Genomic DNA, 27,174 nt, shown 5'->3' with positions numbered 1-27,174 from the left:
CATAGTGACATAGAAACATAGAAACATAGAAACATAGAACAATAGGTGCAGGAGGAGGCCATTCGGCCCCTCGAGCCAGCACCGCCATTCAATATAATCATGGCTGATCATCCAAAATCAGTACTCCATTCCTGTTTTTTCCCCATATCCCTTGATTCCCTTAGCCCTAAGAACAAATTCTAACTCTCTCTTGAAAACATCCAGTGGTGGCTTCCACTGCCTTCTGGGGCAGAGAATTCCATAGATTCACAACTCTCTGGGTGAAAAAGTTTTTCCTCATCTCGGTCCTAAATGGCCTACCCCTTATTCTTACACTGCGACTCCTGGTTCTGGACTCCCCCAACATCGGGAACATTTTCCCTGCATCTACCCTGTCCAATCCCTTAAAGAATTGTATATGTTTCTATAAGATCCCCTCTCATCCTTCTAGGAAACAGGCTCTGTGGAAAGGTTTACGCTTTACTTTTCGCTCACACAGACCCGATGGGCCGAAGGGTCTGTTTCCCAGCTGTATCTCTACACTCAGCTTCCCCTCAGCCTCCGACATTCCAGCTGGGGCTCCACATGGCGCTTGTCAGACTGCGTTTGGAGTATTGTGAGCAGTTTTGGGCCCCGTATCCAAGGAATATGGGCGGCACGGTGGCGCAGCGGTAGAGTTGCTGCCTTACAGCGAATACAGCGCCGGAGACTCAGGTTCGATCCTGACTACGGGTGCTGTACTGCAGGTAGTTTGTACGTTCTCCCCGTGACCTGCGTGGGTTTTCCCCAAGATCTTCGGTTTCCTCCCACATTCCAAAGACGTACAGGTTTGTAGGTTAATTGGCTGGGCAAATGTAAAAATTGTCCCTAGAGTGTGTAGGATAGTGTTGATGTGCGGGGATCGCTGGGCGGCGTGGACTCGGTGGGCTGAAAGGCCTGTTTCTTTGCTGTATCTCTAAATCTAAAAAAATCTAAAGAGTGTGCTGGCTCTGGAGAGGGTCCAGTGGAGGTGTGCGTGAATGATCCCAGGAATGAGTGGGTTAACCTATGATGAGCATTTGACGGCACTGGGCCTGTACTTGCTGGAGTTTAGAAGGATGAGGGGGGACCTCATTGAAACGCAGTCCTGAACTACCATCTACCTCATTGGTGACCCTCGGACTATCCTTGATCGGACTTTGCTGGCTTTACCTCGCACTAAATGTTATTCCCTTATCATGTATCTGTACACTGTAAATGGCTCGATCGTAATCATGTATTGTCTTTCCGCTGACTGGTTAGCACACAACAAAAGCTTTTCACTGTACCTCAGCACACGTGACAATAAAGTAAACTGAACTGTACCTCCTCTGCAGTCTCACTGAAGCCTCCACATCTCAGCAGGTAATAGATCATAAGTTTATACGTGATAGGAGCAGAATTAGGCCATTCGGCCCATCAAGTCTACTCCACCATTCAATCATGGCTGATCTATCTCCCCCTCCTAACCCCATTCGCCTGCCTTCTCTCCGTAACCCCTGACACCCGTACTAATCAAGAGTCTATGTAACTCCACCTTAAAAATATCCACTGACTTGGCCTCCACAGCCGTCTGTGGCAATGAATTCCACAGATTCACCACCCTCTGACTAAAGGAATTCCTACTCATCTCATTCCGAAAGGAACATCCTTTAATTCTGAGGCTGAACATCCACTGATCACCTCCTTCATGGTCACATGTCATAAGTGATAGGAGTACAATTAGGCCATTCGGCCCATCAAGTCTACTCCACCATTCAATCATGGCTGATCTTTCTCTCCCTCCCAACCCCATTCTCCTGCCTTCTCCCCATAACCCCTGACACCCGTACTAATCAAGAATCTATCTATTTGTGGGAAAGAACTGCAGTTGCTGGTTTAAATTGAAGATGGGCACAAAATGCTAGAGTAACTCAACGGACCAGGCAGCATCTCTGGAGAAGAAGGAATGGGTGACGGGGTCAAGACCCTTCTTCAGGCTTTATCTGAATCTATCTGTCTCTGCCTTGGAAGGTCGCTTGAAGATCGCTCCTTACCTGTTGCTGTCGAAGATCTCAAAGCCATAGATGTCCAGTACCCCAATGACAGTGTTCTTGCCATGGATCCGGGGGTCGTATCCCTTCACTGCTATGACTGCATTGATGTGCTCCACAATCCAGCAAAACAGACGCTCATAAATTGCCTGTGGGTCAAAAGGTCATAATATCATAGGAGCACAATTAGGCCATTCGGCCCATCAAGTCTACTCCGCCATTCAATCGTGGCTGATCTATCTCTCCCTCCTAACCCCATTCTCCTGCCTTTTCCCCATAACCCCTGACACCCGTACTGATCAAGAATCTATCTATTTCTGTCTTGAAAATATCCACTGACTTGGCCTCCACAGCCCTCTGTGGCAATGAATTCCACAGATTCACCACCCTCTAACTAAATAAATTCCTCCTTATCTCCTACCCAAAAGAGTGTCCTTTAATTCTGAGGCTGTGCCCTCTGGTCCTAGACTCTCCCACCAGTGGAAACATCATCTCCGCGTCCACTTTGTTCAGGCCTCTAACTATTCGGTAAGTCTCAATGAGGTCCCCCCCCCTCGTCCTTCTAAACTCCAGCGAATACAGGCCTAGTGCCGAGATCCACCAGGCTGACCAAGCGAAATGGTGGCCAAATCCGCACCTGTGAGGAATGAAGGACGACAACTACAAGGCTGGATTAGAGAACAGGAATTATAGTTGTTAGAGGTCTTCCCCTCCAAAATTGGAGAATTCAGTGTTCATACTATTAGCTTGTTGGCCACCCAAGTGGAATGTGAGGTACTTTTTTTTGTTTTGTTTGGTGATACAGCGCGGAAACAGTCCCTTCGGCCCACCGAGTCCACGCCGACCAGCGATCCCTGCACACTAACACCATCCTACACACACAAGGGACAATTTACATTTATGACAAACCAATTAACCTACAAACCTGTGTATGAGTTTAGAAGGATGAGGGGGGAGCTCGCAGAAACTTACCAAAGAGTGAAAAGCCTGGATAGAGTGGATGTGGGGAGGATGTTTCCACTGGCGGGAGAGTCTAGGACCAGAGGTCATTGCCTCAGAATTAAAGGAAGTTCCTTTAGGAAGGAGATGAGGAGGAATTTCTTTTGTCAGAGGGTGGTGAATCTGTGGAATTCATTGCCACAGAAGGCTGTGGAGGCCAAGTCATGGGGTATTTTTAATAATAATAATAATAATAATAATATGCCTTTATTGTCATTGTACACAAGGTACAACGAAATTAGAAATGCTACAACTGATAACAGTGCGACAGTGCAGAGACAATTGCACAGACATACGAACCAACACAACAAATGCCAGTATCATATAAAAACCGATTTAAAATCCTAATAAATAATGAGTGGGTTAAACACTTAAAAATTCTTAAAAGAAAGTTTCTTTTTTGAAAATGATAGTAGCCGAATCATATGCTTCCATTCACTGTTCTTATTGCCCAGGGAAAGAAACTGTTCTTGAGTCGATTTGTCCTGGCCCTTAGGCTCCTGTAGCGCCTCCCAGAGGGCAGGAGAGCAAACAGTTTGTGTCCCGGGTGAGTGCTGTCCTTGATTATGACTCTGGCCCTGTTCAGACAGCGCAAGCTGGTGATGTTCTTCAGAGAGGGTAGTGGACAGCCGATGATTTTCTCTGCTGTCCTGATGACCTTCTGGAGGGCCTTCTGGTCTGCAGCCGAGCAGCCAGCATACCACACAGTGGTGCAGTATGCCAGTACGCTCTCGATGGTGGAGCGGTAGAAGGTCACCAGCAGATTCTCCTTCAGTCTGTTTTTCCGGAGTAATCTTAGGAAATGCAGTCTCTGCTGTGACTTTTTCACTACCGCCTTGGTATTTGCAGTCCAGGAGAGGTCCTGGGAGATGGTGGTCCCCAGGAACTTGAAGGTGGAGACCCTCTCCACTTCCTCCCCATTTATATGAAGTGGGGTGGGAGCTGCTCTTTGTTTCCTGAAGTGCAGCACCATTTCTTTTGTCTTGCTAGTGTTTAGTGCTAGATTATTTGCCTCGCACCATCCGGACAGAGCACGGACCTCGTCTCTGTATGCAGACTCATCCCCTCCAGTGATCAGACCGACCACAGTTGTGTCGTCTGCAAATTTGATGATAGAATTGGAGGGGTGGATAGGAGTGCAGTCGTGGGTGTACAGAGCATAGAGGAGGGGGCTCAGCACACAGCCCTGCGGGGAGCCAATGCTAAGCGTAATGGTGAAGGAGCTGTGGGGGCGGACGGATTCTTGCTTAGTGCGGGTGTCAGGGGTTATGGGGAGAAGGCAGGAGAATGGGGTTAGGAGGGAGAGATGGATCAGCCATGATTGAATGGTGGAGCAGACCTGATGGGCCAAATGGCCTAAATCTGCTCTTCTCACATATGAACTTATGGCTTTGAAGTGGGAGAGGAAACCGGAGCACCTGGGGAAAACCCAAGTGGTCACGGGGAGAACGTGCAAGCTCTGCACAGACAGCACCCGTAGTCAGTATCGAACCCGGGTCTCCGGCGCTGTGAGGCAGCAGCTCTACCCGCTGCGCCACCGTGCCGATCCTCCAGTTGGCGCCGGCCTCACTCCGACGGTGGAGGAGGCCCAGGACAGAGAGGTCGGTGTGGGAATGGGAAGGGGAAGCTGGAACGGTCGGTAAATTGGTCTACCTTGGCGAAGGCGTCCCTTCCGTACAGCGCTTCCTGGCACGTGTGCGCCTTCTCTATCACGTCGCCCCCTCCTGTGGCCACGGTGCGGTGGAGCAGGGTCTTTCTCACCGTGTCCGTCTCCGTCATGGTGACCCCTGCTATCTGGGAGAGCAGCCGGTCGTCACTAACCAAGGCCCGATCACCCGCCGTGGTAAAGGTCAGGTTCCCCTGCAAAGGTCAAAGGCAACCAGAGAAGTCAACGAAGCCAAGATCGACAGGTGGCTGGAGTAGACACAAAATGCTGGAGTAACTCAGCAGGTCAGGCAGCATCTCGGGAGAGAAGGAATGGGTGACGTTTCGGGCCGAGACCCTTCTTCAGACTGGGAGTCAGGGGAAAGGGCAACGAGAGATATGGACGGTGATATAGAGAGAAATGAATGAAAGATACGTATGCAATAAAATAACAATGATAAAGGAAACAGGCTGTGGGCGAGGTGAGAATGAATTACAGGCAATGAAACTCAACAAGACCATTTTGAAGTTGGTGTGACTTGGGTGGGGGAGGGACGGAGAGAGAGGGGAGGCCAGGGTTACTTGAAGTTAGAGAAATCATTGGGTTGTAAGCTGCCCAAGCGAAAAAAGAAAGTGAATACACAAAGGCAACATGGGCTCCGACCACCTGTGGTCACGGAGGAGTCACAGACAGGCAGCACATACAACACATGCAAGTATACACATACGAGTGTTGAGAGATCAGAGTGTTTAGTCTTTAGAGTTTACAGTGCTTAGAGTTTAGCGTATTTAGTGCCTAGAGTGTTTGGTGTATAGTGTGTTAAGAAACATAGGAAATAGGTGCAGGAGTAGGCCATTCGGCCCTTCAAGCCAGCAATGCCATTCAATATGATCATGGCTGATCATCCAAAATCGTTCCTGTTTTCTCCCCATATCCCTTGATTCCCATAGCCCGAAGAGCTAAATCTAATGCTCTCTTGAAAACTTAAAGTTTATAGTTTAGAGCGTTTATAACTTAGATTGCTTAGTTTTAGAGAGTTTAGAGTGTTTACTGTTTAGAGTGTCTGGTTTAGTTGTTGTTTGGTATAGTTTAGTTTAATTTAGTTTAGTTTAGTTTAGTTTAGTTTAGTTTAGTTTAGTTTAGTTTAGTTTAGTTTATTGTCACATGTACTGAGGTGGAGTGAAAAGCTTTTTATTGCATGCTTTCCAGTCAGCGGAAAGACAATATATGATTACAATCGAGCCGTCCACAGTGTGCAGATGCATGATAAAGGGAATAACGTTTAGTGCAAGATAAAGTCCAGTAAAGTCTGATTAAAGATAGTCCAGGGGTCTCCAATGAGATAGATGGGAGGGCAGGACCACTCTCTAGTTGGTGGTAGGACGGTTCAGTTGCCTGATAACAGCTGGGAAGAAACTGTCCCTGAATCTGGAGGTGTGCGTTTTCACACTTCTGTACCTTTTGCCCGATGGGAGAGGGGAGAAGAGGGAGTGGCCAGGGTGAGACTGGTCCTTGATTATGCTGCTGGCCTTGCCGAGGTAGCGTGAGGTGTAGATGGAGTCAATGGAAGGGAGGTTGGTTTGTGTGATGGTCTGGGCTGCATCAATAATTCCTAAATTAATTGTTTAATTACATAATTGCTTAAGTAAAGCAAGTATTACTCAAAGTCGTTCCTCGCTACAACTCCTCAGTATTGTGTGTGATTCTGGGCACCCTATCTGAGGAAGGATGTGCTGGCATTGGAGCGGGTCCAGAGGAGGTTTACAAGAATGATTCCAGAAATGAGTGGGTTAACATACGATGAGCGTTTGTCAGCACTGGGCCTGCACTCGCTGGAGTTTAGAAGGATGAGGGGGAATCTCATTGAAACTTACCGAATAGTGAAAGGCCTGGATAGAGTTGATGTGGAGAGGATGTTTCCACTAGTGGGAGAGTCTAGGACCAGTGGTCACAGCCTCAGAATTAAAGGACGTTTAGGAAGGAGATCAGAAGAATTTCTTTAGTCAGAGGGTGGTGAATCTGTGGAATTCTTTGCCACAGAAGGCTGTAGAGACCAACACAATGGACCTTTCTAAGGCAGAGATAGATAGATTGTTGATTATTACATGTGTCAGAGGTTATGGGGAGAAGGCAGGAGAATGGGGTTGAGAGGGCGAGATAGATCAGCCGTGATTGAATGGCAGAGTAGACTTGATGTGCCGAATGGCCTAATTCAGCTCCTATAACTTAAGAACTTTTGAACTTGTGAACTCACCAGGTGTAGAATGGTGGCCAAGACTTTATAGATGGCAGTGATTTCCTCTTCACTGAATCCAAGCACCTCCATTGCATTCATCACCATCTTGAAGTTCGCTTTATCATTAGTCCCTGTCTGCAAATGAGTTAGAGTACAATGAATGAGTACAATAAACCTAGCAATTATAGACCTGTTAGTTTGACGTCTGTGGTGGGAAAATTAATGGAAAGATACTTAGGGACAATATATATAATCACATGGATAAACAAGGCCTGATTAGAAACAGTCAACATGGATTTGTGCCTGGAAGGTCATGTTTGACTAATCTTCTTGAATTTTTTGAAGAGGTTATCAGGGAAATTGATAAGGGCAAGGCTGTGGATGTTGTCTATATGGACTTCAGTAAGGCATTTGACAAGGTTCCACATGGAAGGTTGATTAAGAAGGTTAATTCGTTGGGTATTAATAGTGAGGTTGCAAGATGGATTCAACAATGGCTGAATGGGAGATACCAGAGGGTAATGGTTGACAACTGTATGTCAGGTTGGAGGCCAGTGTCTAGTGGAGTACCCCAGGGATCTGTGTTGGGTCCACTGTTGTTTGTCATTTACATTAATGATCTGGATGATGGTGTGGCAAATTGGATTAGTAAGTATGCAGATGATACTAAGATAGGTGGTGTAGTTAATAATGAAGTAGATTTTCAAAGTCTACAGAGAGACTTGGGCCTTTTGGAAGGGTGGGCTGAAAGATGGCAGGTGGAGTTTAATGCTGATAAGTGTGAGGTGCTGCATTTTGGTAGGACAAATCAAAATAGGACATACAGGGTAAATGGTAGGGAATTGAGGAATGCAGTGGAACAGAGGGATCTGGGAATAACTGTGCATTGTTCCCTGAAGGTGGAATCTCATGTGGATAGGGTGGTGAAGAAGGCGTTTGGTATGCTTGCCTTTATAAATCAGAGCATCGAATATAGAAGTTGGGATGTAATGTTGAAATTGTACAGGGCATTGGTGAGGCTGAATCTGGAGTATGGTGTGCAGTTCTGGTCACCAAATTATAGGAAGGATGTCGACAAAATGGAGAGGGTACAGAGGAGATTTACTAGAATGTTGCCTGGGTTTCAGCACTTAAGCTACAGAGAGAGGTTGAACAGGTTGGGTCTTTATTCTTTGGAGCGTAGAAGGTTGAGGGGGGACTTGATAGAGGTTTTTAAAATTTTAAGAGGGACGGACAGATTTGACGTGGGTAGGCTTTTCCCTTTGAGAGTGGGGAAGATTCCAACAAGTGGACATAACTTCAGAATTAAGGGGCAAAAGTTTATGGGTAACATGAGGGGTAACTTCTTTACTCAGAGGGTTGTGGCTGTGTGGAATGAGCTTCCGGTGGAAGTGGTGGAGGCAGGCTCGATTTTATTATTTAAGAGTAAATTGGATAGGTATATGGATGGGAGGGGATTGGAGGGTTATGGTCTGAGAGCAGGTAGATGAGACTAGGTCAGAGAAAGTGGTCGGCGTGGACTGGCAGGGCCGAACGGGCCTGTTTCCGTGCTGTAATTGTTATATGGTTATATGGTTAATGTGAACGTAACATAATGGTAGGCCTTGCACCAAGCTATTGTGCAATGAATTAGATGGCTTTCCGCAGCATTTCCGCGTTGTGTCTCAGAACTGAACCAGGCTGAACATGTGGTTGAAATTTGTCAGAGTTGCTGCCACACCTGCCTTGCATGTGATACCTGCTGTGACATGACATCAGGCGCAGGTAACGCATAGCATTTGCAGCGCAGAAGTGCCTCTCCTTCTGGAGAAGGATGAGAGGAGATCTTATCGTTTAGAAGGATGAGAGGAGATCTTATCGAAACGTATAAGATTATTAAGGGGTTGGACACGTTAGAGGCAGGAAACATGTTCCCAATGTTGGGGGAGTCCAGAACAAGGGGCCACAGTTTAAGAATAAGGGGTAGGCCATTTAGAACTGAGATGAGGAAAAACTTTTTCAGTCAGAGAGTTGTGAATCTGTGGAATTCTCTGCCTCAGAAGGCAGTGGAGGCCAATTCTCTGAATGCATTCAAGAGAGAGCTAGATAGAGCTCTTAAGGATAGTGGAGTCAGGGGGTATGGGGAGAAGGCAGGAACGGGGTACTGATTGAGAATGATCAGCCATGATCACATTGAATGGCGGTGCTGGCTCGAAGGGCCGAATGGCCTCCTCCTGCACCTATTGTCTATTGTCTATTGTCCTCTGTCTACTTACAGTGGCAGTCACCCCGTCTTTGGTGAAGGCATATTCCGAGGCATCTCTCTGAAGGTACAGGTACTGCAACAGGTCATCAGAGCCTCCCTGCAGAAGCTGAAACAGCACAAAGCAGCAAGCAGTTCATAAAACACAGAATTTGGTCACCGTTGGAAGAGTAGTCGGCACATGTGATTGATTCTTACGGTCATAAGTCATAAGGAATAGGAGTAGAATTAGGCCATTCGGCCCATCGAGTCTACTTCCGCAGCCAACAATGGCCCATTGCTGGCCTTGATTTGCTCTTTTCATACCTATCATTCTCATAAGGTCACAAGGTCATAAGGCCGTAAGGAATAGGAGTAGAATTAGGCCATTCGGCCCATCAAGTCTACTCCGCCATTCAATCATGGCTGATCTCTCTCTCCCTCCTAACCCCATTCTCCTGCCTTCCACCCATAACCTCTGACACCTCTAGAGAATTTGTGTAAGATGTTGTCAAGGTGAAAAGGGTGCAGAGAAGATTAACGAGGATGTTGCCAGGACTCGAGGGCCTGAGCTACAGGGAGAGGTTGGGGAGGCTACAACTATTCCTTGGAGCGCAGGAGGGTGAGGGGTGATCTTATAGCGGTGTATAAAATCATGAGAGGAATAGATCAGGTAATTTAACATCGTCTTTTACCCAGTGTGTAGGAAGGAACTGCAGATGCTGGTATACACCGAAGGTAGACACGAACCAAGGGACATGGGGAGAAAGCAGGAACGGGGTACTGATTTTGGATGATCAGACATGATCATTTTGAATGGCGGTGCTGGCTTGAAGGGCCGAATGGCCTACTCTTGCACCTATTTTCTATGTTTCTATGTTTCTAAAATGCTGGAGTAACTCAGCGGGACAGGCAGCATCTCTGGAAAGAAGGAATGGGTGACTTTTCGAAACTGAAGAAGGGTCTCGACCTGAAACGTAACCCATTCCTTCTCTCTAGAGATGCTGCCTGTCCCGCTGAGTTACTCCACAATTTTGAGTCTATCTTTTCTTTTTACCTGGTGTCGGGGAATCGAGGACCAGAGGACAAAATTATAAGGTGAAGGGGAAAAGATTTAATAGGAACCTGAGGGGTAACTTTTTAACGTAAAGGGTGGTGGGTGTGTGGAACGAGCTGCCAGAGGAGGTAGTGGAGACAGCTAAAGGGGGGATATGGGTAGAAGGGGGCAAGAGGAGGGGAGGAGGGGGATAAACAGGAAATGAGGATCTCCTGCAATGTACAATCGGGGTGGTATAAAAGAGAGACAAGAAACAAGTCACATCACCTCACCAACTCTCACCAACTTCTACAGGTGCGCCGTAGAAAGCATTTGATCGGGATGCATCACAGCCTGGTTTGGGAACAGCTCCATCCAAGATCCGCAATAAATTGCAGCGAATTGTGGACGCAGCCCAGACCATCACACAAACCAACCTCCCTTCCATTGACTCCATCTACACCTCACGCTGCCTCGGCAAGGCCAGCAGCACAATCAAGGACCAGTCGCACCCTGGCCACTCCCTCTTCTCCCCTCTCCCATCAGGCAAAAGGTATAGATGTGTGAAAACGCACACCTCCAGATTCAGGGGCAGTTTCTTCCCAGCTGTTATCAGGCAACTGAATCATCCTACCGCATCCAGAGAGCAGTGCTGAACTACTATCTACCTCATTGGAGACCTTTGAACTATCTTTGATTGGACTTTACTGGATTAACCTTGCACTAAACGTTATTCTCTTTATCCTGTACCTGCACACTACGGATGGATTGATTATAATCATGTATAGTCTTTCCACTGACTGGTTAGCATGCAACAAACATGCTTTTCACTGTACCTCGGTACACATGACAACAAACTAAACTAAACTAAACTAAACTAAACTAAACTAAACTAAACTAAACTAAACTAAACTAAACTAAACTAAACTAAACTAAACTAAACTAAACTAAACTAAACTAAGCTAAACTGAACTGACGATTAAATACTCTTAACTCTAAGCTCTAAACACTCTGAACTCTAAACACTCTAAACTCGAAACACTCTAAACTCGAACACTCTCAAGTCTAAACACTCTAATCTCTGCAATCTTGGAGGAAGAGTATGAAGAAGGGTCTCAACCTGAAACATTGTCTCTCCATTTCCTCCACAGATGCTGCCTGACCCGCTGAGTTCCTCCAGCACTTTGTGTTTTGATGAAGGTTCCATCATCTGCAATTCCCTTCTGTCTCTGTTCTAACTACGTTACTGCACTACACATGACAAACATGAGCCCTACTCTAAAAATACATCTAGTTTCACAATTAGTATGAGGCTGCTGTTGCTTTTAAGCACCTAAAGGTGTAACAAGCAGTGTGTGTTCTACATACAGCATGAAATGCAACCACAGGATGTTAACTGGGCAATTTATTCTTATAACTGCTAAAACACATTGTAGGAAATAACAGTTTAGTTTAGTTTATTTTAGAGATACAGTGTGGAAACGGGGACCTTTTGGCCCACTGAGTCCGCGCCGACCAGCGATCCCCGCACACTAACACTAGTCCTACACACACCAGGGACAATTTACATTTATACCAATCCAATGAACCTACAAAACATCGCCTATCCATGTTCTCCAGAGATGCTGCCTGACCCGCTGAGTTACTCCAGCACTCTGAGAAACGTCACCTATCCATGTTCTCCAGAGATGCTGCCTGACCCGCTGAGTTACTCCAGCACTCTGTGAAACGTCACCGATCCATGTTCTCCAGAGATGCTGCCTGACCCACTGAGTTACTCCAGCACTCTGTGAAACATTACCTATCCATGTTCTCCAGAGATGCTGCCTGACCCGCTGAGTTACTCCAGCACTCTGTGAAACGTCACCGATCCATGTTCTCCACAGATGTTGCCTGACCCGTTTAGTTACTCCAGCACTCTGTGAAACATCACCTATCCATGTTCTCCAGAGATGCTGCCTGACCCGCTGAGTTACTCCAGCACTCTGTGAAACATCACCTATCCATGTTCTCCACAGATGCTGCCTGACTCGCTGAGTTACTCCAGGACTCTGTGAAACGTCACCTATCCATGTCCTCCACAGATGCTGCCTGACCCGCTGAGTTACTCCAGCACTTTGTGTCATTTTGTTAGTTTGACTTCAATGGACTCCAAGTTATGTTCAACCTTCTCATCAGCTAGGGTATATTCTCGATTTTTCAGACCTAACTCATAGCAGACCATGGACCTTTTCTCTGTATCTGTCACGCTACAATTGAAACTCTGTAACATGATATTCTGCACTCCAGTATCTGTCTCTGCACTATCTGCTGTACTTGTGTAAGGCTTGATAGCACCCGTGTAGAAGCATAGAAACATAGACAACAGGTGCAGGAGGAGGTCATTTGGCCCTTCGAGCCAGCACCGCCATTCACCGTGATCATGGCTGATCAGGTGCCAGAGGTTATGGGGAGAGGGCAGGAGAAAGGGGTTAGGAGGGAGAGATAGATCAGCCATGATTGAATGGCGGAGTAGACTTGATGGCCGAATTCTACTCCTATTCCTTATGACCTTATGATCCAAAATCAGTGCCCCGTTCCTGCTTCCTCCACATATCCGTTGATTCCGTTAGCCCTAAGGGCTATATCTAACTCTCTCTTGAAAACATCTCGAGTGGAGATGTCGGGGATTGAACCCTATGCAAAGCAAGCGCTTTACCACTGAGCAGCATGCCCTGCCTGCATTGCACAATTTGATTCGACTGGAGAGCTTGCACACAAGGCTTCTCACTGTATCTCGACACACGTGACAATTATAAACCAATACCAATACCAGGTTGCAGAAACAAGGAACTGCAGATGCTGGTTTACAACAACAAAAAAGACAAAGTGCTGGAGTAACTCTGGAGGACATGGATAGGTAATGCATCGGGTCGGGACATTCAGAGGTGATATTTTGGGTTGGGACCTTTCTTGATGGATGATGTTTTGGCTCACTACCTGAAAAATCTATCCACATTCTCCAGAGATGCTGCCTGACCCGCTGAGATACTCCAGCACTTTGTACCTATCCACGTTCTCCAGAGATGCTGCCTGACCTGCTGAGTTACTCCAGCACTTTGTGACTTTCTTGGAATAAGTCAATGTTCATAAGTGATAGGAGTAGTATTAGGCTATTCGGCCCATCAAGTCTACTCCACCATTCAGTCATGGCTGATCTATTCCCTCCTAACCTCATTCTCCTGCCTTCTCTACATAATCCCTGACTCCTGTACTAATCAAGAAGGTATCAGAATGTTTAGGAAGGAACTGCAGATGCTGGTTCAAACCAAAAAGCTGGAGTAACTCAGCAGGCCAGGCAGCATCTTTGGAGAGAAGGAATGGGTGACGTTTCGGGTTGAGACCCTTCTTCAGTAGTAGTGTATCTACTTCTGCCTTATAAAATGTGTGCTATTCTCTCTACATTTTTTAAGAACCTTTGTATTTAGAACAGTACAGCACAAAACAGGCCCTTTGGCCCACAATGTCTGTACTGAACATGATGCTCAGTTAAACTAATCTCCTCTGCCTGCACGTGATCCAGATCCCTCCATTCCCCACACATCCAAAAGCCCCTTAAACGCCACTATCGTATCTGCCTTCACCAACACTCCTGGCAGCGTGTTCCAGGCCCCCACCACCCTCTGTGTCCAAAAAACAATTGCCCCACACATCTCTAAACATTGCCCTGGCCACCGCTACTGGCAACAGCTGCAGGACGACAGGCTGCTGATCCACCAAATGGCCCTACGGGAGGGCTCTGGTGAGGGAGGGTGAATGGAGTGGAGAGGGAGGGGAGGGGATGGGACGGGGAGGGTTGAAAATGATGAGATGGCCACAGTATTGGCTCCAACCTCCACAGACTCACTTCCCATGGGAAGGGAGTGGGGGGGGGGAGGGGGGTGAGAGCAGGGTGTGGGGGAATTCTCTGCACAGAAGGCAGTGGAGGCCAATTCACTGGATGTATTGAAGAGAGAGTTAGATTTAGCTCCTAGGGCTATCGGAATCAAGGGATATGGGGTGAAAGCAGGAACAGGATACTGATTCTGGATGATCAGCCATGAACATATTGAATGGCGGTGCTGGCTCGAAGGGCCGAATGGCCTAATCCTGCACCTATTCTCTGCACAGAAGGCAGTGGAGGCCAATTCACTGGATGTATTGAAGAGAGAGTTAGATTTAGCTCTTAGGGTTAACAGAATCAAGGGATATGGGGCGAAAGCAGAAACGGGGTACTGATTGAAAATGATCAGCCATGATCACATTGAATGGTGGTGCTGGCGTGAAGGGCCGAATGGCCTCCTCCTGCACCTATGGTCTGTGTTTCTATGTTTCTAAAGCCATGCCCTCGAGTCGTGGACATTAACATCTTGGGATTTCAAATAGATGGGTTAGATGATAGCAGAATCATTTGTTACCTGATAAAACGAATGGAAATTCCTTTCTCCTGCCTGTTGTACAATAACTCTTGACTGTGAAGGAAGAGAAAAAATATTGGTTAACTCAAAAAGAGAGACCATGAAAATTAACAACAAATTTCACGAGAAAATGTTTTAAGATGTACAGTCGGTCCATTAGCGTTAGGAACTTTGAAAAATGGGGTCTCCTTTTGAGGGGAAAAAACACAAAGTGCTGGAGGAACTCAGCAGGTCAGACAGCGCCTATGGAGAAAATGGACAGATGACATTTTGGGTTGGGACCCTTCCTCGGAGTTATTGTAGTGGGGGGGGGGGGTAGAAGAGAGAAAGGTCTGGATAGTGGATGTGGAGAGGATGTTTCCACTGGTGGGAGAGTCTAGGACCAGAGGGTATAGACTCAGTTCCTTTAGGAAGGAGATAAGGAGATGAGGAGGAATCTCCTTTCTAAAGATATGTCCTTTTATTCTGAGGCTGTACCCACCGGTCCTAGACTCTCCCACCAGTGGAAACATCCTCTCCACATCCACTCTTTTGCGCGGCACGGTGGCGCAGCGGTAGAGTTGCTGCCTTACAGCGAATGCAGCGCCGGAGACTCAGGTTCGATCCTGACTGTGGGCGCCGTCTGCACGGAGTTTGTACGTTCTCCCCGTGACCTGCGTGGGTTTTCTCCGAGATCTTCGGTTTCCTCCCACACTCCAAAGACGTGCAGGTATGTAGGTTAATTGGCTGGGCAAATGTAAAAATTGTCCCTAGTGTGTGTAGGATAGTGTTAGTGTGCGGGGATCGCTGGGCGGCGCGGACCCGGTGGGCCGAAGGGCCTGTTTCTGCGCTGTATCTCTAAATCTAAAATCTAAATCTATCCAGGCCCTTCACTGTGTTGTGATATTGCTGGGACTACTTTGTGTATCCAAGGACTACTTTGTATGCCTGTGTATATAAGTGATTGGTGTGATTAGGCGGTCACTCTGGATGCAGGTGGCCACGGAATAAACAGCTTGGAGTTAAGCTCCACCATGATAACATCTTAAACATGTGTACTCGTGGTCCTTCCAGAGTCACAACAAAGGTACAACAGGTACCGGACCACAAAGTACAACACACTGTTCGTTACGTTTCAATGCGTTCCCCCCTAATCCTCCTAAACTCCAATGAGCACAGGCCCAGTGCCATCAGACGCTAACCCACCCATTCCTAGGATCATTCTCGTAAACCTCCTCTGGAATCTTTCCAGAGCCAGCACATCCTTCCTCAGATATGGGGCCCAATATTGCTCACAATCCTCCAAATGCGGCCTGACCAGCGCCTTATGGGGCCTCAGCATTACATCCCTGTTCTTGTATTCTAGTCCTCTCGAAATAGATGCTAGCAATAAATGATTGTAATTATGTATTGTCTTTCCACTGACTGGATAGCACGCAACCAAGAAAATCAGTGCCCCGTTCCTGCTTTCGGTACCCTTGACAATAAACTAAACTGAACTGAACCAAACGAAACTAAACAATCCTGTAATTTTCAAGCAAGAACACGTTTCCCACAAGGCTGCTTGAATTAGGGGTATTAACTACAAGGAGAAGTTAGATTGTGTGCACAGTACACAGGAGGCTGAGGAGAGGCCTGATAGAAATATATAAAATGATGAGAGGCATAGATAGGGTAGACAATCAGAACCTTTTCCCCAGGGTGGAACTTGCCCAACAATAGAGGACATTGGATTAACGTGAGAGGGGTAAAGTTTAATGGAGATGTGCGGGCCAAGTTTATTTACACAGAGGGTGGGGGGTGCCTGGAACGCGGTGCCAGGGGTGGTGGTGAAGGCAGATACCACAGTGGTGTTTAAGAGGCTTTTAGATCAGCACATTTAGACAGGTACATGGATAGGACAGGTTCAGAGGGATATGGACCAAACACAGGCAGGTGGGACTAGTGTAGATGGGACATGTTGGTTGGTGTGGGCAAGTTGGGCTGAAGGGCCTGTTTCCACACTGTATCACTCTATGACTCTCTATGACTCACTACAACACATGGATATGCAGGGAATAGTGTGGATCATATGCAGGCAGATGAGATCAGTTCAGCTAGTTTTACACTTGAAGAGGCTTTTGGATAGGCACATGGATACGCAGGGAATAGAATGATAGGGATTAAGTGCAGACAGAGAATTGGCCTTGACATCATGTGCATTGTGGGCCGAAGGGCCTGTTCCTGTGCTGTACTGTTCTATGTTCTGTGTTCTGTGGACAATGGAAATGGCCACCAGGGTGGGGGAACTGAGAACCAGAGGACCTAGGTTTAAGGTGAGGGGGGAATGATTTAATAGGAACCTGTGGGGTAACTTTTTCACACAAAGGAAGGTGAGTGTATGGAACGAGGTGCCGGAGGAGGTAGTTGAGGCTGGGACTATCGCGTTTAAGAAACATTTTGGACAAGTACATAGATAGCATAGGCTTAGAAGGATATGGGGATGTGAGGGCGTGCAGCGTATGTTTACTAGGTTAATTCCCGGAATGGCGGGACTGTCTTATGTTGAAAGACTGGAGCGACTAGGCTTCAGTATACACTGGAATTTAGAAGGATGAGAGGAGATCTTATCAAACGTATAAGATTATTAAGGGGTTGGACATGTTAGAGGCAGGAAACATGTTCCCAATGTTGGGGGAGTCCTGAACAAGGGGGCCACAGTTTAAGAATAAGGGGTAGGCCATTTAGAACTGAGATGAGGAAAAACTTTTTCAGTCAGAGAGTCGTGAATCTGTGGAACTCTCTGCTTCAGAAGGCAGTGGAGACCAATTCTCTGAATGAATTCAAGAGAGAGCTGGATAGAGCTCTTAAGGATAGCGGAGTCAGGGGGTATGGGGAGAAGGCAGGAACGGGGTACTGATTGAGAATGATCAGCCATGATCACATTGAATGGCGGTGCTGGCTCGAAGGGCCGAATGGCCCCCTCCTGCACCTATTGTCTATTGTCTATTGTCTAAAATGCAGGCATGTGTGTTTAGTGTAGTTGGGACATGTTGGCTGGTGTGGGCAAGTTGGGCCGAAGGACCTGTTTCCACACTGTGTCACTCAATGACTATCACACTATGACTGTGACTCTATGACTCTATGACTCTATGACTCTATGACTATGAGCTTTGACTCTTTGAATCTTTGACTCTTTGACTCTTTGACTCTATGATTCAATGACGATGCTTACCTTCTCAAGCAAGTAGTTGTTGATGTGTCCACCTGTGGGGTCTCCTTTGAAGTCAAAGTTGATGTCCATGTACTTGCCAAAGCGGCTGGAGTTATCGTTCCGGTTGGTCTTTGCGTTCCCAAAAGCTTCGAGGATGCAGTTTGATTTCAGCAACGTGTTCTTCACACTTGAAGTGGTCAGGGGTGGGCAACGAAATAAACAGAGGAGCATTTACTACCACAGCGGTTCAGAAACATTTGGACAGGTACATGGATTGGACAGGTTTGGAGGGATGTAGGGCAAACGTAGGCAGGTGGGACTAGTGTAGATGGGGTATGTTGATCGGCGAGGGCAAGTTGGGCCGAAGGGCCTGTTTCCACGCTGCATGACTGTATGCTGAAGGTTAGAAAGATGAGGGGGAGCCTCATTGAAACTTACCAAAATAACGAAAAGCTTGGATAGAGTGGATGTGGAGAGGATGTTTCCACTAGTGGGAGAGTCTAGGACTAGAGGCCATCACCAGAGAATTAAAGACCGTTCCTTTAGGATAGAGATAAGAAGGAATTTCTTTAGACAGAGGGTGGTGAATCTGTAGAATTTATTGCCACCGAAGGCTTTGGAGGCCGTCAATGGATATTTTTAAGGCAGTGATAGATAGATTCTTGATTAGTATGGGTATCAGGGGTTATGGGGGAGAAGGCAGGAGAATGGGGTTGAGAGGGAGAGATAGATCAGCCATGATTGAATGGCGGAGTAGAGTTGATGGGCCAAATGGCCTAATTTTCCTCCTATCACTTATGAATGACTCTATCCTGCACTGATCTAGGGAACTTACTTTCATCATCAAATACTTGTGTTTCCTTCTTAAAGATCTTGAGTGAACTGAAGGGACTTTGCCATTTAACCCCAATTTCCTAAAACTATAACTCTATGCCTCTAGGGTGGCACGGTGGCACAGCGGTAGAGTTGCTGCCTTAGATCGACAGAGACCTGAGTTCGATCCCGACTACGGATGCTGCCTGCACGGAGTTTGTACGTTCTCCCCATGAACTGCGTGGGTTTTCTATTGATCTTGGGTTTCCTACCACACTCCAAACGCATACAGGTTTGTAGGTTAATTGGCTTGGTATAATTGTAAATTGTCCCATGTACGTGTAGAGTAGTGTTAGTGTGCGGGGATTTTTGGTCAGCGCGGACTCGGTGGGCCGAAGGGCCTGTTTCAGCGCTGTGTCTCTAAACTAAATAAACTAAACATCCAGAGGATCAGAGGACATCCTGTAGGATCAAGGTGAAGGGGAAAAGATTTAATAGGAATCTGAGATGTAACCTTTTCACACAAAGGGTGGTGGGTGTTTGGAACAAGCTGCCAGAGGAGGTAGTTGAGGCTGGGACTATCCCACTGTTTAAGAAACAGTTAGACAGGTACATGGATCGGACAGGTTTGGAGGGATATGGACCAAACGCAGGCAGGTGGGACTAGTGTAGCTGGGACGGGTGTGGGCAAGTTGGGCCGAAGGGCCTATTTCCACGCTGCATCTCTCTATGATTATACGCAAAACCCACGCAATCACAGGGAGAACGTACAAACTCCGTACCGGCAGCACCTGCAGTCAGGATGGAACCCGGGCCTCTGGCGTTGTGAGGCAGCAACTCTACCACTGTGCCACCGTGCCGGCCGTTGTACATGTTAACATTGCATGTGGACGAGCTCTTACCTCTCGACCTCCAACCTCTGACTGGGGTTGGTGATCGCCGCGATGTACTGCATGATGTATTTACTGGCCTCTGTCTTGCCGGAACCACTCTCTCCTGAAAACGGGAGCAAGGAAACACCCCCGGTTAGTCCAGCGTCTACAACACAACCAGTTACCTTCCGTTCCATTGCAATGAACAACAAAATGGTGGTCAGGCGGCGGCGGCACGTGCACAGTGGGGCAGGGTCTCCACCCGAAACGTCACCCGTTCCTTCTCTCCAGAGATGCTGCCTGTCCGGCTGAGTTACTCCGGCATTTTAGACAATAGACAATAGGCAATAGGTGCAGGAGGAGGCCATTCGGCCCTTCGAGCCAGCACCGCCATTCAATGTGATCATGGCTGATCATTCTCAATCAGTACCCCGTTCCTGCCTTCTCCCCATACCCCCTAACTCCGCTATCCTTAAGAGCTCTATCTAGCTCTCTCTTGAATGCATTCAGAGAATTGGCCTCCACTGCCTTCTGAGGCAGAGAATTCCACAGATTCACAACTCTCTGACTGAAAAAGTCAGATTTTGTAAATCAGCATCTGCGGTTCCTTCCCACCCAGCGATCCCAAAGCAAGCGGTGAAACCACATGACTGTGGGCTTTCCAATTTCCAATTTAGGTCAGAAGGTCATAAGGGATAGGAGCAGGATTTGGCCATTCAGCCCATCAAGTCTACTCCGCCATTCAATCATGGCTGATCTATCTCTCCCTCCCAACCCCAATTCCCCTGCCTTCTCCCCATAACCCCTGACACCCGTACTATTAAAGGATGGTGAGAGTTGTAGGGGACATGCCGGACTTCCTAAGCCTTCGACGGAAGCGTTGTGCTCTGCTCCCACCTGAGATGACAATACATGTGTCCTTTCCTCTCCTCTTCATGGCTTTGTAGGCTGCATCAGCAATGGCGTACAGGTGCGGTGGTCTTTCATAGAGCTCCCTGCTCTTGTAGTGTTCGATCATATCTCTCCCGTACAGATCGATCTGCTGGTACGGGTTCACAGAGACCACCACCTCTCCAATGTACGTATAGATTCTGTTCTTATCAAACCTGCAGGAGAGGAAAACAAGCACGTGACGAAAGCTTTTCACTGTACCTCGGTACACGTGACAATGAACTAAACGGAACTGGAGTATTTAGTTTAGCTTCGTTTATTTTTGAGATGCAGCGCAGAAACAGGCCCTTCGGCCCACTGAGTCCGTGCCGACCAGCGATCCCCGCACACCAACACTATCCTGCACACACTAGGGACATTCACACATTTGTACCAAGCCAATTAACCTACAAACCTGCACGCCTTTGAAGGTGTGGGAGGAAACCAAAGATCTCAAGCTAATCGGAAGATAGATACAAAATGCTGGAGTAACACAGTGGGACAGGCAGCATCTCTGGAGGGAAAGAATGGGTGACGCCTCGGGTCGAGACCCTTCGTCAGACTGAGAGTCAGGAGAGTGGGAGACGCAGAGATGTGGAAGGGCAAGGTGTGAAAACGAGACATCAAGGGGGACTGAAGTTCAAGGAAAATGCAGAATAGATCATTGTTAGCTGAGGGGAAGGTGACAACGAGGCACACAAAGATAAAATTTAATCAGGAGGACAGTCAGACCGGTCGGAGAGCTAGAATGGGGGATGGATGGAGAGAGAGGGGAAAGCAAGGGTTACTTGGTGAGAGAAGTCGATATTAATACCGCTGCCCAAGCGAAATATGAGGCGCTGTTCCAATGTATCTTGACTTAATGAAGAAAGAAGGAACTACAGAAGCTGGTTGACAAAAAAATAGACACAAAGTGCTGGAGTATCTGAACAGGTCTCTGGGGAACATGAATAGATGATGTTTCAGGTGGGGACCCTTCTTCAGACTGATTGTGGGGGGAAGGGGGGGGTTAGAATGCTGGAAGAAAGTTGAGGCAGTACAAAGCCTGGAGTTTGTCAAGCAGATGGTTGAACAAAGGCCAAAGATGAAAGGACAGGAGGTATGAGACAAAAGGATTGAAGAGTTGCCAATTGTGAAGCTAGAGGATGGAATGTAGGAATGAAGGGGAGGGGGGGGGGGAATAGGTGAGAGTCCAGGTGCGGCACAGGGGAGGGGAGGGGGGATGAGGGATGAGTGGGGGAGTTATAGGTACTAGAGGACATAGGTTTAAAGTGAGGGGGGGGGAAGATTTAATAGGAACCTGAGGGGCAACGTTTTTACATAGCGGGTGGTGGGTGTACGGAACAAGCTGGCAGAGGAGGTAGTTGAGGCAGGGACTAATGTTAAGAAACATTTAGACAGGTACATGGATAGGACAGGTTTGGAGGGATATGGACCAAATGCGGGCAAGTGGGGCTGATGTAGATGGGGCATGTTGGTTGGCGTGGACCAGTTGGGCCGAAGGGCCTGTTTCTGCGCTGGAAGACTATGACTGTATTTGAGATGTGGAGGAAAAGCACTGAAATTTGACAATCAGGATGACCATAATTGGTCATAGTTTGAATCAAATACCATTGAGAATGCGGTAAAGCTGACAGAGCAGATGAAAGGTTGTAGAGAGCTGTATACAGTGGTCATACAGCACAGAAACCTACTCTCCGTATATCTGTCCAATTGTCTTTTAAATGTTGTTATAGTACCTGCATCAACTACCTCCTCAGGCAGCTAGTTCTATACACCCACTACCCTCTGTGTGAAAAAGTTGCTCCTAGGGTTCCTTTCAAATCTTTCCCCTCTCATGCCCTCCAGTTCTTGATTCCTCCACACTGAGTCACAAAACTGTGCATTCTGCCAATCTATTCCCCTCATGATCACCCCTCAGCCTCCTGCATTTAAAAGACCCAGCCTGCAAAACTCTCCCTACAGCTCAGGCCCTCAAGTCCTGGCAACATCCTCGCAAATCATCTCTGCACTCTTTTCATCTTAACAACATCCTTCCTGTACCAGGGTGACCAAGACTGAACACAATACTCTATATATAGGCCTCACCATGTCCTGTGCCATGGTAACAATAACCTCCCTACTTCTATTACTCACTAGCGTGACTGATGAAGGCAAATGTGCCGAAAGCCTTCTTGAATAAAAGCCTTCGTGATCTTCTCGTGACACCACTTTCAGAGAAAAATGTACCCAGCACTCCTAGATCCCTCTGCTCTACAACTCTCCCCAGAGCCCTGCCATTCACTGTGTAGGTCCTGCCATGGTTTGACCTTCCAAAATGCAACACCTCACATTTCACTGTAGTAAACTCTATCAACCATTCCTCAGCCCACCTGCCCAACGACTGACGAGGGTCAGTTTGACCAGTCCATCACTGTACTTGTGCTACACATTTCACATGTTCTGACTTGGTCTGAAATCAGGGGAATGTACCGCTGAAACTTAGATTTTAGCCTTTCGAGATACTGCATAAAGAAAGGCACTTTGGCCCTCGCCGACCAATGATCACCCAGCACACAGGCACTATCCAATACATTAGGGGCAATTTACAATTTTACCAAAGCCAATTAGCCTACAAACCTGTAGGTCTTTGGGACGCGGGACGAAACCTAGGGAGAACGTACCAACTCCGTACAGACAGCACCCGTAGTCAGGATCGAACCGGGGTCTCGGGCGCTGCGAGTTAGCGGAGTTCCCCTGCCCCCGCCCAACTCTCACCTGACTCTCAGATTCGCCAGCAATTCCTCGGTGGTGAGAAGGTCCAACAGGACAAAGTCGGCTTTGCCGTACTCCGAGCTCTCCTGCTCAGCCATCGCCTTTCACAGGCAGGGCGTGAGCGGGCGGTGGGTGGTGTAGGAAGTGCTGTGAGCTCAGCGCCTCGCCTCGCCGTCTTCCTTTAAACCCGCCGGCCCGCCTGGTAATCACCCAGAAAGAAGCCGGCCTCCAATCAGCGACCAGCCGCCTCGCAAACCCACAGAGTGTGGTCGCTGACAATTTCCTCTCAGCCACCCTGCGTTACGTTCAGCAAAAGCCTCGTCGAAGCTGCAACCCCGCTGTGGTAAAACAACTCTGAAGTCAAGGCCGAAGACAGACACAGAAACGCTGCAGTAACTCTGCGGGACAGGCAGCGTCTCCGGAGAGAAGGGACGGGTAATGTTCCGGGTCGAGATCCTTCCCCTTAATCCACCTTGTGCAGGGTTTTCACACAAAGAGTTTAATATTGAACATTTATTTTAGTTTAGTTGAGTTGAGTTGAGTTGAGTTGAGTTGAGTTGAGTTGAGTTGAGTTGAGTTGAGTTGAGTTGAGTTGAGTTGAGTTGAGTTGAGTTGAGTTGAGTTGAGTTGAGTTGAGTTGAGTTGAGTTGAGTTTAGTTAAAAACATAGAAGCATAGAAAATAGGTGCAGGAGTAGGCCATTCGGCCCTTCGAGCCAGCACCGCAAGTTGAGTTTAGTTTAGTTTAGTTTAGTTTACTTTAGTTAGAAACATAGAAAATAGGTGCAGGAGTAGGCCACCAACTAGACACGGGCAATTCGGCCAACAACAGTGGTGTCGTCTGCGAATTTGTAGATGGCATTGGAGCCATGCTTTGCAATAAAGTTGTGAGGGTACAGGGAGGAGTGGGGGGGGGTGGGGGTGGGGGGGGTGAGGCAGGCAATGTCGAGGTGAGAGAGACACAAAGGGCTGGACTAACTCTGTGGCACAAGGCCGTCACGGTGGCGCAGCGGTAGAGTCTCTACCTCACAGCGCCAGGGTTCCATCTCAACCCCAAGTCCCAAGAAAGACCAGCTGCAATATTGGTGAGCAGTGGAGGTAGGCACAAAATGCTGGAGTAACTCAGCGGGACAGGCAGCATCTCTGGAGAGAAGGAATGGGTGACGTTTCGGGTCGAGACCCTTCTTCAGGTCAGTCTGAAGAAGGCTCTCGACCTGACAACGTCACCCATTCCTTCTCTCCAAAGATGAGTTACACCAGCATTTTGTGTCTGTCTTCGGTTTAAACCAGTATCTGTGGTTCCTTCCTGCACATTTGGTTAGCAACAAGAGAGCCCACTCCTGGGCTTTCCGCTGACTGGTTAGCACGAAACATCACCCATTCCTTCTCTCCTGATATGCTGCCTGACCTGCTGAGTTACTCTAGCATTTTGTGAAATAAATACCTTCGATTTCTACCAGCATCTGCAGTTATTTTCTTACACTCACTGTACCTCAGTGCACGTGACAAAAAACTGGTCCTATTTCTTGAGTTATTTTGGCATGTAGAAAGGAAGCTCTGTGCAAAATAAAGATGCCTCCACAGGGAACCATCTGAGCCAACACCTCCTCTATCTTATCTCCAACCACAATTTTCTACAAAATGTTGTGTCATTCTGTTATCTTGCGTTGTTAAAATGAAAACAGGATGTTGCAACCTCATTTATCAGTGTCTTATTTTTAATCCAAAGGTTAACAAATGGAATATAAGAAAATAACTGCAGATGCTGGTACAAATCGATTTATTCACAAAATGCTGGAGTAACTCAGCAGGTCAGGCAGCATCTCGGGAGAGAAGGAATGGGTGACGTTTCACACTACAAATGGATATTTCGTAAGATCATGTGATAGGAGAAAAATTTGGCCATTCGGCCCATCAAGTCTACTCCGCCATTCAATCATGGCTGATCTTTCTCTCCCTCCGAACCCCATTCTCCTGCCTTCTCCCCATAGCCCCTGACACCCGTACTAATCAAGAATCTATGTATCTCCGCCTTAAAAATATCCACTGACGGCCTCCACAGCCTTCTGTGGCAATGAATTGCACAGATTCACCACCCTTTGGCTAAAGAAATTGCTTCTCATCTCATTCCGAAAGGAATATCCTTTAATTCTGAGGCTGTGAGCTAGACTCTCCCACTAGTGGAAACATCCTCTCCACATCCACTCTATCCAGGCCTTTCAATATTCGGTAAATTTTCAATGAGGTCCCCCTTCAATCTACTAAACTCCAGTGAGTACAGGCCCAATGCTGTCCAACGCTCATCATATGTTAACCCACTCAATCCTATAACCTATTTAATTGTCATTGACTCAAGGTTCATGAAGGACAATTAGGGATGAATAATTAAGGGTGGCATGGTGGCGCAGTGGTAGAGCTGCTGCCTTACAGCGCCAGAGGTTTGGGTTCGATCCTGACTACGGGTGCTGTCTGAACGGAGTCTGTACATCTTCCTGTGATCTGTGTGGGTTTTCCCCGAGATCTTCGGTTTCCTCCCACACTCCAAAGACATACAGGTTTGGAGGTTAATTGACTTGGAATAAATATAAAATTGCCCCTGGTGTGTGTAGGATTGTGTTAGTGTGCGGGGATCGCTGGTCGGTGCGGATTCAGTGGGCCGAAGGGCCTGTTTCCGCGCTGTATCTTTAAACAAAACTAAACTAATCAGTCTGAAGAAAGGCCCCAACCCAAAATGTCACCTATCCATGCTCTCGTGAGATGCTGCCTGACAGGCGGAGTTACTCCAGCACTTTGTGTCTTCTTTTGTAAACTAGCATATGCAGTTCCTTGCTTCTAGCTCCAACTAGTTATTCATTCAAGGGGTGTGGGCTACACATGCTGAGCCAGCGGGTAATTTTTAGTTTAGTTTAGTTTAGTTTAGATATACAGCGCGGAAACAGGCTGGGTCGGGTCGGGACCCTTCGGCCTGGTTCGTCCAGCGATCACATTGTGCACTCGCACTATCTTACAACCAGGGGCTGTTTAACAATTTACACAAGTCACTTAACTTACAAACCTGCACGTCTTTGGAGTGTGGGTGGAAACCGGAGCACCCGGAGAAAACCCACACAGGGCACGGGGAGAACGTACAAACTCCTTTCAGAGAGCACCCGTGGTCAGGATCGAACCCGGGTCTCTGGAGCTGGGAGGCAGCGATTCTACCCTAAAATTATTGCCCTCTGATACTTAGCCTGACACATTATCCAAACCACAAGTGGCGACTTCATTGATAACTAAAACTGTTGTTCCTGGTTCCACATCAGGTGGCGCTGCGGTAGAGTTGCCACCTGATGTTTGATGAGACCCGGGTTTGATCCTAACTATGGTTGCTGTCTGTGCGGAGTTTGTACCTTCTCCCCGAGACCTGCGTGGGTTTACTCCGGTTTCATCCCACGTGCAGGTTTGTAGGTTAATTGGCTTGGTGTGAATGTTAATTGTCCCTAGTGCGTGTAGGATAGTGTTGAGCTGATCTGTGAAGATGGGGTTTTTTAACGAGGCTATTATTTGCAAAGTAACTGCTATTGCTTCACGTTTTGCATTTGACCAAATGCAATGCATCGTTTTTACAGGGGAGCTTCCTCTATACTTTTGCAAAACTCTTGGCTTTAACACGCTTCCTTTTTCCATCACCTAGAGTGATTTGCTTGAGGTTTTGTACTGCGTACATATCCATGACACAAGAAATTACAGTGAATTGTGGACGCAGCCCAGACCATCACACAAACCAACCTCCTTTCCATTGACTCCATTTACACCTCACGCTGCCTCGGCAAGGCCAGCAGCATAATCAAGGACCAGTCTCACCCCGGCCACTCCCTCTTCTCCCCTCTCCCATCAGGCAAAAGGTACAGAAGTGTGAAAACGCACACCTCCAGATTCAGGGACAGTTTCTTCCCAGCTGTTATCAGGCAACTGAATCATCCTACTGTTGTGATATTGCAAGGACTACTTTGTTGTATCACAAGGACTACTTTGTTTGCCCGTGTAGTAACG

General features: G+C 47.5%; 1 protein-coding gene across 1 annotated transcript in view; it reads right to left on the bottom strand.

Moving 5' to 3' along the window:
* LOC144593057 (unconventional myosin-Id-like) overlaps positions 1-23,242 on the bottom strand; it is a 77,860-nt gene extending 54,618 nt beyond the window's left edge. Inside the window, exons 1-9 of the mRNA XM_078398479.1 lie at positions 23,148-23,242; positions 20,358-20,566; positions 19,491-19,584; positions 17,797-17,962; positions 14,604-14,657; positions 9,166-9,261; positions 6,929-7,045; positions 4,683-4,889; positions 2,034-2,179 (exon numbers count right to left, since the gene is read on the bottom strand). Coding sequence (XP_078254605.1) covers positions 2,034-2,179; positions 4,683-4,889; positions 6,929-7,045; positions 9,166-9,261; positions 14,604-14,657; positions 17,797-17,962; positions 19,491-19,584; positions 20,358-20,566; positions 23,148-23,242 — 1,184 coding nt within the window. The remainder of the gene's footprint in view (positions 1-2,033; positions 2,180-4,682; positions 4,890-6,928; positions 7,046-9,165; positions 9,262-14,603; positions 14,658-17,796; positions 17,963-19,490; positions 19,585-20,357; positions 20,567-23,147) is intronic.
* Positions 23,243-27,174: the final 3,932 nt, after the last annotated feature.

This window comes from Rhinoraja longicauda, chromosome 4 (genome assembly GCF_053455715.1).
Source record: "Rhinoraja longicauda isolate Sanriku21f chromosome 4, sRhiLon1.1, whole genome shotgun sequence".
In the NCBI taxonomy this organism is placed as follows: Eukaryota; Metazoa; Chordata; class Chondrichthyes; order Rajiformes; family Arhynchobatidae; genus Rhinoraja; species Rhinoraja longicauda.
Note: the sequence above shows the minus strand (reverse complement) of the source record. Positions and strands in the feature narration are given on the sequence as shown.